The 15,628-nt window shown below is 37.3% G+C and overlaps 1 protein-coding gene across 1 annotated transcript; it reads left to right on the forward strand.

The window, feature by feature from the left end:
* The first annotated feature begins 8,976 nt into the window (after positions 1-8,976).
* On the forward strand, positions 8,977-10,023 carry LOC131162861 (uncharacterized). Its single transcript, XM_058119465.1, has one exon. The coding sequence runs from the start codon at positions 8,977-8,979 to the stop codon at positions 10,021-10,023; it is 1,047 nt and encodes a 348-aa protein (XP_057975448.1).
* Positions 10,024-15,628: the final 5,605 nt, after the last annotated feature.

Raw genomic sequence — 15,628 nt, forward strand, 5'->3', positions numbered from 1 at the left:
GCAAGTGAAGGCGCTAAGCATCAGAGACCAGCAGGACCATTGCAACCACTTCACATTCTCGAATGGAAGTGGGAGCATATCTCCATGGATTTCATCACGGGGTTGCCACCAGCACTGCGTGGGAAAAACGTCATTTGGGTAGTTGTTGACCGTCTGACAAAGAACACCCATTTTCTCCCAATCAATGTTAACTACTCCATGAATAGGTTGGAAGAGTTGTATATTTAGGAGATAGTTAGACTTCATGGCATGCTAGTGTCCATTATATCAAATCGAGACCAATGGTTCACATCTCGGTTCTGGAAGAGTTTAGAGAGAGCCCTGTGATCTCAGCTGAATTTTAGTACAACGTTTCACCCGAAAACCGATGGACAGTTAGAGAGAACAAATATAGATACTAGAAGATATGTTACGGGCTTGCATGCTAGATTTCGGGGGGAGTTGGATTAGTATCTGCCACTGGTTGAGTTTGCTTACAATAATAGCTACCGGGGAAGTATTAAGATGTCATTGAATGAAGCGTTATATGGTCAGAGGTGCTAAACTCCACTATATTGGGACGAAGTTGGTGAAAGGTAAATTTTGGGGCTAGAGATTGTACAACAGACATTTGAGAAAATCAAACTTATCCAAGAAAGAATTAAAACAGCTCAGTGTCGATAGAAAAGTTTTGCAGATACCCACCGAAGAAAGCTGAAGTTTGGTGTAAGAGATAACGTATTCTTGAGAATTGCACCAATGAAGGGAGTTATGAGATTTTGGAAGAAGGGTAAGCTAAGCCCTAGGTATATTGGGCTGTTCGAGATATTGGAAAAAATTGGTCCAGTTGCCTATAGGATAGCGTTACTGTCGGCATTGTCTAGGATCCATGATGTGTTTCATGTGTTTGAGTTGAAAAAAGTACATCCCAGATTCGTCGCATGTGACAAGTTATGAGTCCCTGGAGCTTAGAGATACTTTATCCTATGATGAAGTTCCAGTTCAGATCCTAGACTAGAAAGAGTAGGAACTACATACCAAGAAAATTCCATTGGTGAAAGTACTCTGGCGTAATCATGTGGCTGAAGAAGCTTCATGGGAACTAGAGGAGGTAATGCGTCAGAGGTACCCACTCTTATTCAGTGGAGCCCAACATTAGTCAGATAAATGTGATGGTTCGAGTAAATACTAGATTGTTTTGGCTATTGACTTTTATAGTGTAAGGTAGTTGGTTATAACTCAGTTGTTTTCGGTTTTAAATTATGAATGGTTTATGGGAGAGTTTTGTTTTGCTACTTGTAATCTCCCAGAAACCTTTGTTGTTACCATGGTATTTTTCCGCCATAAGTGAGGGTTATTAATAAATTTAGGACGGGGCCGCTATGTGGGTGGCCGCTGGCTCTTTTTAGAGTGGGGTAAACATTTTAGTGATTTCCAAGTGATGGTATAAGAGCTGGTTAGAAAATTTGAAGGATGAAATTTTTATAAGAAGGGAATGATGTAGAGACCCAAAATAATAATTGTTAGAATTGGTGTATTCCCAAGAGGGGGGATGGATTGGAATTTTAAAATTTTTCTCCTAGGTTAAATGAAATATCCATATAATATAACATAGGGTCTTTCTATGCAATTCCAAATGCGCCAATAATATAATGTGCAGAAATTTAAATCAAGCGCATCATTCACACCATAACATACATGTACGGTAAATATAAAGTGCAGAAGTATAAACGAGGCACACAATATGTTATCGGGGTTTGCCCAACTGTGCCTACGTCCCCGCCTCTAGCTCGCAAGCCTGAGGATTCTACTAATGGCTCACTTAACGGGTGGAGTGGAACCGATTACAACCAGGTCAATTAGCATAGGGCTGACCTCAACCTTTACATCCGGGTCAATTAGCGGGGTTGACCTCAACCTACACTTTAACAAGATGGTGCACCTAACTTTCCTAACCGCGTGTAAGCCAATCCGAGACTATTTCACAGAGCTAGTCTCCTACTTCAAGCCCTTGCCTGGAAATACGAAAATATTTTTCTCAATCAAGTTAGTACAATGATTGTGCTTTCATGTAAATCAGATATGTACCAAATACGCGCAAGTAATAATCAATCCACACCAAACATGTAAGAACTATAAGCTCAGTGGTGTAATATATCAACTCTCAAATATATTTGCAATCGATGTAATTAGTGCATGAGAAAGCAATCAATAAAATCTTTGTATCACAAGATGTATTCAATCAACGTGCTAAAAAAAAATATTAGCCAAACAATATATATATATATATATATATATTTCAATCAGCAGATTTTCTCAATCGTATGATGCTCAAGAAATGTATATGTTTGGTTTGCAAAAAGAGTTTAATCTTTGTATTCAACAAAAGATATAAGTCAATGAATATTGCAACAAAGATTTTTATCATATAAACAAATATCTTTTCAAGGGTATGTCAAGATAAATCACACAAGATATTTGAAGATGTTTTGAAAAGATTTTACAATCCAAAAACAAATACAAACTTCACAAGATATTGTAATGAATATGCAATACACAAAAGTTTAATAGAAGTCTTCTTAGGAGAGACTTATTAACTAAGTCCCCTAAGAATACTTAGGTTTAACTCTCAAGAAAATCGAATTAATCAATCACAAACTAAAGGAGAGCAAACCTTCTTAGCACTTAAATCAACTTACAAATGATTTTCGTCTATATGGGGAGGTAAGATTGAGTGTAAGGAGTTCAAAAATGAATAGTATGAATTTTGGATTTTGAGAGAAAATTTGCTAATCTGGTTTTCTAATCTGCTTCCTAATTATTCCAAATGAATAGACTTCCCCTAAATTATAACCGTTAAGGACATGGTTGGAATAATTAGAAAATTTTTAGTATTATTTAATTAATTTAACCCTGCTTAAACGAGTTAACCGCGGTAAAAAAATAGGTTCAACCCGAGAGCACTAGTCGACCAGGACAACTTCGATCGACCAAAGTTCTTGGAGTTTGGTCGACCGGGCGTGAAATGAACTGTGAGTTCTGTCGACCAGACTCGTATGTACAAAGGCAATTTTCCCATTTTGCGAGGTTCAGTCGACCAGGGTCATTTTGAACTAAGCCTGTTGGTCGACCAGGCTGTTGAGTTCCCACATGTGGGAACTCGGTAGACCAGGTTGGTGCAATGTAATTTTCTCTCGGTCGACCAGGAAGTCAAAATGTTGACTTCCTAGAAGGTTCGGTCGATTGGGGCCAAATGAACTATAGGAGTTCAGTCGACCAGACTCTGGTCAACCAGTTGACCCGGTCCAAGGTTGGTCGACCGGATATTTTTGTATAGGGTTGGTCGGTTGACCGAGTGTGCACATTTAGTGCATTTTGGTCCTGTTTCAAGCATTCAATCACCCTAATCAAATGACCAATCATATGTATGCATGAGTGAGTGTCTTAGGGTCATTTCTAGGCCTTTTTGAGTGCACCAAAAAAATTCGGTGTCGGTCGACCAAAGGGTGTTCCCTAAGGTCTTTCTATGGTCATTTTGATTTTCAAAAGATGTGTAGGGACTGTAGACACCCCATTTTTACCCAGGCCCAATATTATTATCATTATTTTTAATATTATTATTATTTTGCTATTATTATTATTTTTATTACTATTATTATTATTATTATTATTAGTGTTTTTATTATCTTTATTTTATTATGTTATTATTATTATTTTTATTATTATTATTATTTTGATTTTATTATTATTATTATTTTTATTATTATTGTTATTAAATATTTTTAAAATATTATTATTATCACTTTATTATCTTGCTATTGTTATTATTATTATATTACTATTATTATTTTATTATCTTTGTTATTTTATTTTAAAATTTCATTTATTATTATTTTATTACCATTTTACTATTATTATTATTATTTATTTTATTTTCATTATTATTGTATATATTGTTACCATAAAAGTATGAAGAGAATAAAAATGAAAAAGGAAAAGAAAAGAAGGATTTTTTAGGGTTGAAAATTTTATAAAAGGAGGGGGCTGCAAAGAAGAGCCCGGGGGCGCACAGCCACAGCCGGAGCCGAAAACCAAAACAAAAAAAAACTTGCCACCATCTCCAAACCCTCAATCTCAGTCTCCCTCATGCACAGCCACAACCGCCATTCCTCTCAACTCTGGCAAACACCCAGCCTCCCGTAGCTTCGACAACCCTTGCTGTCCTCCAGATCCCGGCAGTAGCAGCAGTCACCATCTCCGGCCACCATCTTTCATTTTGGCAGCCTCACACAAGAACCCACTCACTCACTCACCCACCTCACAGCAGCAGAAAAGAGGCAGCTGGTGGGCACTCTGCCAAGAGGAAACATGGACACGGCTCGGGCAGCCATGAACACTGCTCACGGCACACACTCTCACGCCCTCACGTAGCTCTCTCTCCTGCTACACACCTGAGCAGCCATCCTCCGACGACCACAGCTCCGCCTCCAGCCACCGTGAGCACCAGTAGCGGCCACCAAATCTCCGTGGCAGCTCCCAGCACCGTCAGCCCCTGCGCAGATTTCGCAAGCCACTCCTCCAGCCAGTATTCAACCCCCCTATGAGCCTCCCTGCTCTCACACTGACACACACACACTCACATACACAGAACACACACAAATACTGCCCAAAGGTGAGATTTTGCTTTGATATTTATTTATTTATTTATAATTATTATTGTTATTATTATTTTATTAATATGGTTACATTCATATCTGTTTTATTATTCTGTCTATTTTCGTGTTTATCATGGTTTATTGTTTTATATAGTTATAGTATATGTATGTTTATTACGGTTTATTATATATGTAATATGGTGATTATTTTTATGTTATATGCATATGTATAGTTTATTGTTCCATTTTGCTATCTTATGATGTTGTACATTATTGATTAATAATATTATGAATACATTATTGGTTATAGTATCATTGTCATGTGAATATCATTATTAATAGTGTTGTTATATTATTTGTATATTACCATTAATAATATTATTATATGATTTGTATAATATTTCTACTATTGTCATCATATTATAGGTGTATTGTTATTATTAGTATTAAATGATTTATATATCATTATTAGTAATATTATTATATAGTTGGTTTATTAATATTAGCATTGTCATTATATTAATTATATTAGTATTATTATTACGTAGTTTGTATATTATTATTAATTACATGATTGCGTTATTCTTATGTTACTGGTTTGTATATTACTATTAGTAAAATTACGGTATGGTTGGGATGTTATTATTATATTAATTATCATATTGATTTTATTAGTATTAATATTCTATTGTTTGCATATGGTTGGTATTATTATTATGTAGATTGTTTTATTATTGTTATATGCTATTATTGGGTTTATTATGTAGATTATTTCATTATTATGTTTAGGTTTATATAGTTGATTTGCTTATTTTATATTTTGGTTATGGTTGGCATGTTGATATATCTAGTAATATTGTGTTTAGTATTTTAGTGTATTTAGCATGTTAGTTTTAAGGTATGTTCAATATTATAATGGATATTACATATTATATATTTATTACTATCATATTTGTAGTATTTTAATGTACACAATATCATTTATCTTGGTAACCTTAGTATTTTGAGGTTATGTTATTATATTGTATATTAGGATATATTTAAAATTGCTGCCTTACTACTATATATTCTTAACATTGTATATCATGTTTTGATTTATTGTATTCTCATATTTTGATTTATTGTATCTTGATGTACTTTTAGGGTTGAAATTGCTTCCATATAAATTATGTACTTAGGGTTTTTGGTCATTATTGTACTCACTTTGTATTTAATATTTGTATAGTTAGGGTTGTGTATTAATTTTGGCAACCATTTTGTATTTATTATTTTCAGCAACACCTTGTTTCCATAATTTCGTTATTTCTTTACTTGTGCATAGGTTTCCATGTTTTAATTTGAAATTTGGTTTATCTCTTTTATCAATTATTTCCATATGGGTGTAAAGGTATTTATAGGATATTAAGGGTGTGTACCATTAGGAAGATTATTATTATTACCTTTTATTTATAGTGTATTATTATTATTATCATGTGTGAAATTATTATGTTGCCATTATGATATTTAGCATATGTATTTATTGTTAATACGTGCGTATTAATATTATTTATTATTTTCATTATTAGATTACTACTATTAATATTAATATTAATATTATTATTATCATTAGTACCATTATTATTATTTTTACTATTGTTATTTATTATTATTATTATTATTGTTATTATTATGTTCATTATTATAATGATTATTATTATTTTATTTTATTATATATTTTTTTTATTAAATATTTTTGATTTTTATAATCCCTATGATTTTAATGCGGGGGTATGAGCCTTCGGGCTTCACGTACCTTAAGCTCTGAGGGAATATATTTATTTATTTATTTATTTATTTTTCATATGTAATTATAAATTCATAAAAAATGAGTAATTTAAAGACTTATTAGATTAACTTAGGGATAATTTCAAATTAATTAGGTACCGTTCGTAAGAACGGGCGCGTAGGGGGTGCTCGTACCTTCCCCTCGCGTAACCGAACTCCCGAGCCTAACTCTGGTAATGTAGACCTATTTTACTCCTAACGGGGTAGTCATCACGTGTTGTAACCACACTAAAGGTTAGTGGAGACTCCGACATTCCATGTTTTTCCATGAAAATATTAATTGATTTTAATTTCGCCGCCTGGGGCACATCGCGCTCCCGAGACGTCGCGACAGCTTGGCGACTCCGTTGGGGACTTAGAGAGTCGAGCCATTAATTAATTGGAAGTTATCCCAAGTTTAAATTTAGTAAATCTTTTAATTACTCCTTATTTTGTAAATATTGTAATTTGTAAACAACTTTGATTAATTGTACATATTTTACTTCCATAATTTGTAAATAACCTCAATTAATTAAAAATATTTTGTTTCCTAATTTTTGAATATTAATTGTAGATATTGTGAATAAGCATATTAATTATAGATATTGTGTATACTAATCGTAAATATTTTGTTTCCTTGTTCTTTTGTTTCCAAATTTTTTGTGAATAAACATATTAATTGCATATATTGTGTTTCCTTATCTTTTGAATATATATATATATATATATATATATATATATTAATGGTAGATATCTTGTTTCCATATTATTTATAGCATGTGAATAAATGTGGGGATAGCGGGATGAGGTTAAATTTAAATTCACACACTTTCACGCTCTATACCCGAGCTTTCCTTACTAGGATTAGATAGGAGTGTAATAGCGTCAGTCCCTTCGTGGCAAAGCTTGATGGGACCCGCGAACCACTCCACTCAGTACGGGTTTTATCCGGACCCCTATGGGGGAGGATGAAATTCCAAACTGGGAACCTTTTGTTAATAGGGTTAGAGTCTACCCACACATTCTTGTATATAGTTTTCCTTAATTAGGATAGTGTCATGACTAACCCTATATATATATATACCTACCTTGGGTTGGGACATCCTTCTCCCCATACCGTCTATAGTATATATGTTATGAGATACCTTGTATTATACCATGCATTCTACATCCATTTTAGACTTACATACTACTTAGCCAGTGTTTAGAAAAAGCCCAATAATGAGACAAAGGCCCATCCTTTCAAAAATGAAGCACTTGGCCCAAGAATTTTAAAATATGGGTTGGCCTAACCCTTTTCAAATAACTCGGGCCCAATTTTTTGAGAAATACAAAGTATAGGCCCAACCTTTCCCTAAGTAAAAATTTGGCCCAGACCTGATTTTCCAAAAGGGGTCAAACCCAGTTTTTGAAAATGGGCTTCGGCCCTATTACCCAAAAATTTGGGCCAATATTTTCTAAGCAATCCAAGCCCAAGTCCTTTCAAAAGTAGGGCCTGATCCCATCATTAAAAACTTGAAGCCCATATTTTAAAATACTTGAGGCCTAAGTGCACACTAAAGTCCACAAGCCCGTATGGAACAAATCCAGTGGGTTGACTAACCTGGGTCAACCCCAACCTCAGATCATAATTTGACCCTTCATAGAATCTGAGGCACATGGACCGTCATCAAGGAAAAGAATAATTGAGGAAAAAATTGAATTGAAATTGTGGCCCACCAATGATTGTCTTAATCTTGAAGTCTCTCATTAGTGGAACTTTTCCTAGAATACTGACAAAGTAGTTAGTTAGGTTATATTGCATCCATACATTTATACATAATTTCACATATAATCACGCACGATAGGTCACATGCATGGTCATATCTCTATTTGTATGGATAATTGCACTAGTTACATCCATGCACAAACATTCATGGCATTCATGCATTCATGCATAATTTCACACGCACAGCCATGCATGATAGGCTGCATACATGTTAATATCCCTATTGTTATGTATTTGTGCACTAGGTACACACATGCATAAACACCCCATGCATAAGATAGAGCCTTGGAGAATCTTTTATATAAGTCTACCTCGGGTGGGGGATATAAGTTTCATTATTTTCAGTTTGGTGTCATGACTGCATGCATTGTTTTGAGTTGTATGATACCTTTACTAACATGCTGCATTCACATAGGCATCCCGTCTACTTCATCAAGGTTCTATAAGAGATCTGAATCATTCATGGAGAACACAATGACTTACCATGAGGTTGAGTCCACAGTACAACAATATTCAGAAAGTTAACAGAACAAGTGGGGTGACAGTCTTACTCTGAAATCTATCATCGAACTACCAACTCGGACTTTCATCAACATAAGATCCAATCCGTTAGATGAGCTAAAAGTCATTTGGAAAGAATGGACCCCGGCACGCCGTTTAAAATTCTCTCAAACATATGGGCACATTGGTTTCTTGTTGCATGTATCGGTAAATATCCCTGCCATAAAAGCACTGGTCGAGTTCTGGAATCCACCATATCATTGCTTTACAATGAATGGTATCGACTTGACACCAACCATCGAGGAGTATACTTCGCTTTTGCATCTGGTCAAGTTACAGACACCATACAAACCTTATGTGCATGATGCTAGTGTTTCGTTCGTGAAGGAGATGTACGATGCTCTCGGGGTCAAAATCCAGAAAACATTCTCAGAGGGAGGTGCAGAAGTAAGGAAAATCTCTTGGAAGCAGTTGAAAGAAATAATCGAAAAAGAAGAAAAAGAAGAGGTTCAGATACATATAATGGCATTAGCTATTTACGGTTTGATCATTTTTCCAAAAGAACTAAACATGATCGATCAAGCTACTGTTTCGTTTGTAGCACAAGTACGAAACGGGATTAACCTCGTTCAAGGCATCCTGGCAGAAACCTTCAGATCACTCAACAACTGCAGAATCAGGAGGCGAGAACGTTTAAAATGTTGTGTGCAACTGTTATATGTCTGGATGGCAGGTCACTTATCGTCCAACAAAGGGGGCTTCCGTAGTATTTTCTTAGTGATCCGAATCCCTTTGGCTGAATTTGAGGATACCCAATTAAAGGAGCAGTTAGATAAATCTGAATGGAACACAAAAATGTGTGGTTTGATCGACTCAGGGGTAACTTGGCTGGCGCCATGGATGGTCCGCTCTAACATGATATATCGGTGTGGAAATCTTCCATGGGTCCCATTACTAGGCCCATGGGGAGGGATAGCATATGCCCCTTTGATGGTCAGAAGGCAATTGGGGGCATCTCAGTTTGTGCCTATGACTCACGGATTAGCTGACTCAGATTTCGCATATGAAACAGGAGACACTCAAAACCAGATTAGAAAATTCAGGGTGGCGTGGAAACATGTGAACCTAATAGACCCGAGTGATGGAATTGCCACAGTCCAAGGAAGTTATGAAGCATGGCGAGAAAACCGGGTAAACCCCCAACTCAAAAGAATCCTAGAAATCGGTATTGAGCATATTAAATCACCAAGCGCATGCATGCAATTGAAGCCACAAGGCGTTCCATGCCCAGTAGAAAAGGGAGATGCAAGAGCATAAATAAAGAATCAGCAAAAGGAGGCACTAACCTCTGTCTATCGCAAGGAAATCAAGCGACAGAGGATCCGATATATACAATCAGAAGAAGAGGTTGTGGCTCTAAGAAAGGAAAGACGAAGGCTTCAAGCGGCACTTGAACGGAAATCTCAAATGTTAGAAGATGCCTATACCGAAAGTAAAAAGAAATCGCTCTACATACAAGAGTTGGAGAGGCAGGGGGATGAGTAGAGAAGCAAGTATAATCAAGTACTGGAAAAGATGGAGCCGTGCATAACGAAAGCGTGCTACTGGGAGGCCAAGTTTTGGGCTTTGCATAAAAAGACGACACAGCAAAATGGAGAGATTATGCAATCATGAGCAGATTTTGATATTCGGTTGAATTTGTTATTGTATGAAAGGATTCTATTAATGAAAAGCAGATTTTATTTTCTACAATGATGATGATCTCTTCCATGAACCTTGATTGGAGTACATTAGGTTGCATACATATGTTTCATATTTGTGAAATTTACACATGTCTTGAAAAGACCATTGCATTTTATGCATTCACGATTCTAAAAAGGGAAAGTTTTGGTTTGCAGTGCCTAGCCACAAAATTTGTTTGAGCAAGCAACATTGAGACTGTCACGCATCAATACAATACCAGGAGAAGGGCAAAAGAAATGAGTGAACAATTGGAAGGTAGAGTCCTGGGCATAGAGCAAGGACAAGAAGAATTGAATGAAAAAATGAGCAAGATCCTGGAATTGTTAACGAACAAAGGAAAAGCAGTGCAGAATGATCCAGAGATAGATATGGACCCTACTCATCCTCCAGGGTTTACCCTAAATCATGGACAAACATCAGCTCCACCGCCGGGCGTCATGGGGGATCCAATGCCAAATATGCCTCCATTTACCCCAACTGTGCCAGCACAAGGGTTTCCAGTGGCAGGGACTTTCCCCTTAGCAACTCCTGATATGGGGATAAATAGACCTGAGTCTGAGCATCGTTGTGACGTATTGGAGGAGCGCTTGAAAGCAATTGAAGGGTATAATACATTTGACTCCGTTGACCCTAATGACCTTTGCCTAGTACCAAAGGTCACTCTGCCGCCAAAATTCAAGTTACCGGATTTTGAAAAATTCAATGGGACCCATTGTCCTCGGACCCACCTGCGCATGTATTGCCAAAAAATGGCTGCACATACTGATGATGAAAGGTTGATGATGCATTGCTTTCAAGATAGTTTGACTGGAGCAGCTATCAGATGGTACATTCAGCAGGATCGAGCTCGAATTCGTACTTGGAAAGATCTGGCAAATTCCTTCATAGCTCAGTACCGCCACGTGATAGAAATGGCACCTGATCGCATGACCTTACAAAGCATGCAAATGAAACCTAATGAAACATTTAGAGAATATGCATATAGATGGAGGGACATGTCCATCCAAGTGAGCCCTCCAGTGGAAGATAGAGAGGCTATCTCCCTGTTCGTGAATACATTGAAAGATCCCTACTTAGGACATCTCCTAGGGGCAACCCCACATGACTTTATGGATATTGTTGCTACTGGAGAGAGAATTGAAATGGCCATCAAAGTCGGAAAAACCAAAAGTGGTGATGCAGAAACTGAACCGAGTAAGAGGAAGAAAGACGAGGAAGCACAGATGATTCAGGGGCATCATTACCAAGAGGGTAAAACCCGGTGGACAAATAAGAATTTTGCTTACAAGCCCATAGTCCATCAGATAGTGCATTCAGGTGCGCAACCCCAAGCAGTTTCCTTAGGACCTAAACCTATTTCAAGGCAGCTGAAGGTTCAGGACACGGGAGGGAGCCCCCTAATGGAAAGAAAGAGAAAAGAAGTTCAACCTATTCCGATGACTTATGCAGAATTGTTCTCGCAATTGGTGGAAATTCAAATGGTTGCACCAATACTAGGATTGTTGCTACAATCCCCTTTCCCAAGGTGGTACGACCCAAATGCTCGATGCGAGTATCATTCTGGGGCAATAGGTCATTCAATCGAAAAATGTTGGCATTTCAAGCATAAAGTACAAACCTTAAGAGATTTGGGTCTATTGGCAATTGACGTGGAGGAGCCTGTTGTGCAACATTAAAAGAATATTTTGAAGTTTAGATCAGTCAGAGAAGTACAACAAGTTTTGAACCAAAGATATTCTGCATATAGTCTGAATAAATGGGTTTACTTTTTGACCTTGGAAACAGAGAAATACAGGTGGCAAGCTGTTGATTGTTCACCCCCTTCAGGGATGCTTTTATTTTCTTTTGTTTTCTCCTTTCTTTTGTTGCAATTTATTAAAGGTTTTGTCTCCGAAATTTCCTTTTTTATCAAAGAACTGAAATTATGCATTTTCATATATCACTTGCATCGAGAGTTCAATGTCCAAAATTTTATTTACTCGTGTTTCTTGCTAAGATAAGGAAAATAAAATACCAGTATTCATGAACCAAAAGCAGGTGTTAGTTATGAAAAATTCAAGCTACGAGACGAAAATAAAGGAAGATGAAACAATGAGTTCAAATACTGCGAAGAAGTTCTGAAAGCCTCAGTAAAATATGTGTTGGTTCCATGAATCTCATGTTAGTCCACTAATCAAGTTTTGATCGAATGATAGATGGCCATCTTTGGCCGATCAGTTATCCCTAAAAAGAACCCAATATTGATTTACCATTTGTTAACCCACTTGAGCTTGATTGTTAAACTAATTTTTCTTAAAAGTCAGATCACCAGAAATTTAACTCGGGTTTGGGTGCCTTAGTATTTGAAAAGTCATTTGAGACAATAATCATTACCAAAAGGATGGCAGGCTATTTTTTTTTACTACCCAAAAGAAAGACAAAGGAGAAACCCCTTGCAAAGCCCTTGTTGAGCCTGAAAAATTCAATTCTTAACCCGTCAAAGGATCACACCCCACACTGGGGCAGTTTTAAGAAAATGATCAGTCCCAAATGGAGTTCAAATGAAAATGAAGTTAAGATTCCTTCATAAAAGGAAAAGCAAAAGTTGTGATAAAAGAGAAGTAAGAAGAAAAGGAAGAAGAAAGAAAAATAAGGGACATACTACACATGTGATCTTTGACCAAATTACCCTTGATAAAATCGACGATTTTGAGCCTTATTTAACTCTTTTCTTCTTTAACCCAAACCCTAGCCTGCATTACAGTCCAAATGAAAGTCCTGACCAGATTGGTATACATTGTCGTATCAAATGATTTGTCAGACGCAATATTGTGTCTGAACTACGTTATGACCTGATCCTGAAAGGGTACGTAGGCAACTTGTCTAAATGACAAGTCTGGTCAATACCTTGCAGAAACCCCAAACTGGCATAAAACATCATTATGGGATGGGATTTTTGAGCCTTGGTTTCCCTTTTATTCTGAAAACCTGTATCCCTCAGCCTACGTTTTGTCCCGAGTCTTAAAGACCATCTTGAGATCAAAACATTGGTCGGACTTGGCTGAACTAGGGGCAACCATTAAACAAGAGGTTCTCAATGGTTTCACGGCAGAACAAGGTAGAAGAATAGTCCCCCAATAAAACTGGGGCAATTGGTTAAAGAAGAAAATCAGTTATTCAGTTCGAAAAGTTAGCATCATCATCATAGGGTTCTCGAATACTGGTATGAAATTTTTCGTTGAAATAGCAGGTGAACATAGTAAAACATCTATTTTGTGCATATGGCCTTTTGATTTAGCAAGTTGATGTCCTAAATGCATGATCATTCATCATTCATTCCTCCATCCCAAAAAAAAAAAAAAGGAGAAAAAGGAAAAGAAAAAAAAAATTCCATTCTTCAAAAGCTCCAAAAGGAGGACGAATGGTCAAAAGGGCTTAATCACTGACACATTTTCCAAAAGAGGATCCTTGTGAAAGACAGGTAAAATGGTCAATAATAGTTACAGATGCACCTAAATGATGCAAATTCCATGTTGAGTTCCAATGACGCTAATTTGGGTGCCTTCGTGTCAAAGTCAAATTTGAAGCCAATATCAGTAACAAATGATGGTAACTAGGGCAGATTTTGGGTTAAGTTTTGTTTGGACTAATTTCGATGCCGTCATATCAGAGTGCATGATGAAAACATAGCCAAGATCAGTGGATGAGGATCGAAACTAGGCAATTTTTGAGTTCATTTGAGAAAATTCAAGGGCTTTCAAGACAAAATCAAAGTCAAAAACAGGGTCATGACCAGTGGCACGTAAACACTAGGGCAGATTTTGAGTGTCTTTTGGAATTTGAAACATGACCAGAATCAGCAAGCACACCTGAGATCAGAGGTTGGGTTGTTGATTACAAGCACGTTGGAAGGAGAAAAGATTCATGCATTACCATACATCCCATGCATTGCATAAGAAAGGAAATACGAAGGGCATTTCATGCAACATGCATACATCTTTGCATTCACACATCACTATGCACACATAGCAACATTTCACTACATTCTAGCATCTTAGGTAGCAACATGCATACATATAGCAATAGAGCACCATTCAATCATACTTGCCTGATTGAATAAACTTATGAATAATTCTTTTTCCTCCTTGACTGAGCCATTCCTATCTAGACATATTTTGAAACTGGGGCAGCTGGCCCCCATGCACAGATTGACATACTTTGAAACTGTGGCAGTTGACCCCTTGGTTGTTGAATCTCAAAGAGGGTAATCTAAAGACAGCCAAAGAAACTTGAGATTTCATTCCCGATCAATAATCCTTGGTGGAGTAATTCTGAGCCCTACACCTGAGGACATGTTCCAAAAGGTCTCGAGACCTGGCACTCGATTGATCATCCTTAGTGAAGCAATTTTTCAAGACTTTGAACCCCACACATGAGCTTATTCTTCAAAAGATCTCAAGGTTTCATACCCGATTCATCATCCCCCATACAGAGTAACCATCTCCTTAGTCCAAATTAAGTCATCTACCTTGAAATTAAGGCATCGGCCTTCACATCCAAAAATGCTGCTGTTCACGACGAAACCGAGGTGTTGGGTTGCCTCAAAGCTTTCTTGATTATCTCATTCATGCTAGCAGTTTCATCCAAATTATTTTGATCAGGTTATTCACTCTTATTGACCCTTCGCGGTCTCACTCTTATTGACCCATCACAGTTTCACCTTATTAACCCATTGCGGTCTTACTTTATTGATCCATCACAGTCCCATCTTATTGACCCCTCGCGGTCCCACCTTATTGACCCATCGCGGTCTCACTCTTATTGACCCATCGCGGTCTCACTCATTTTGACCCTTTGCGGTCCCACTTTATTGACCAATTGCGGTCCCGCTCTTATTGACTCTTTGTGGTCCCACCTTATTGATCCTTCGCGATCTTACCTTATTGACCCTTTGCGGTCCCACCTTTATTGACCCATCGCGGTCCCACCTTATTGACCCTTTGCGGCCCCACCTTTATTGACCCTTCGCGGTCCCACCTTATTGACCTATCACGGTCCCATTCTTGTTGACCCTTCGCGGTCCCACCTTATTGACCCTTCGTGGTCCCACCTTATTGACCTATCACGGTCCCATTCTTATTGACCTATCACGGTCCCATTGACCCATCGCGGTCCCATCTTGTTGACCCTTCGCGGTCCC

This window comes from Malania oleifera, chromosome 8 (genome assembly GCF_029873635.1).
Source record: "Malania oleifera isolate guangnan ecotype guangnan chromosome 8, ASM2987363v1, whole genome shotgun sequence".
NCBI classification, from domain to species: Eukaryota; Viridiplantae; Streptophyta; class Magnoliopsida; order Santalales; family Ximeniaceae; genus Malania; species Malania oleifera.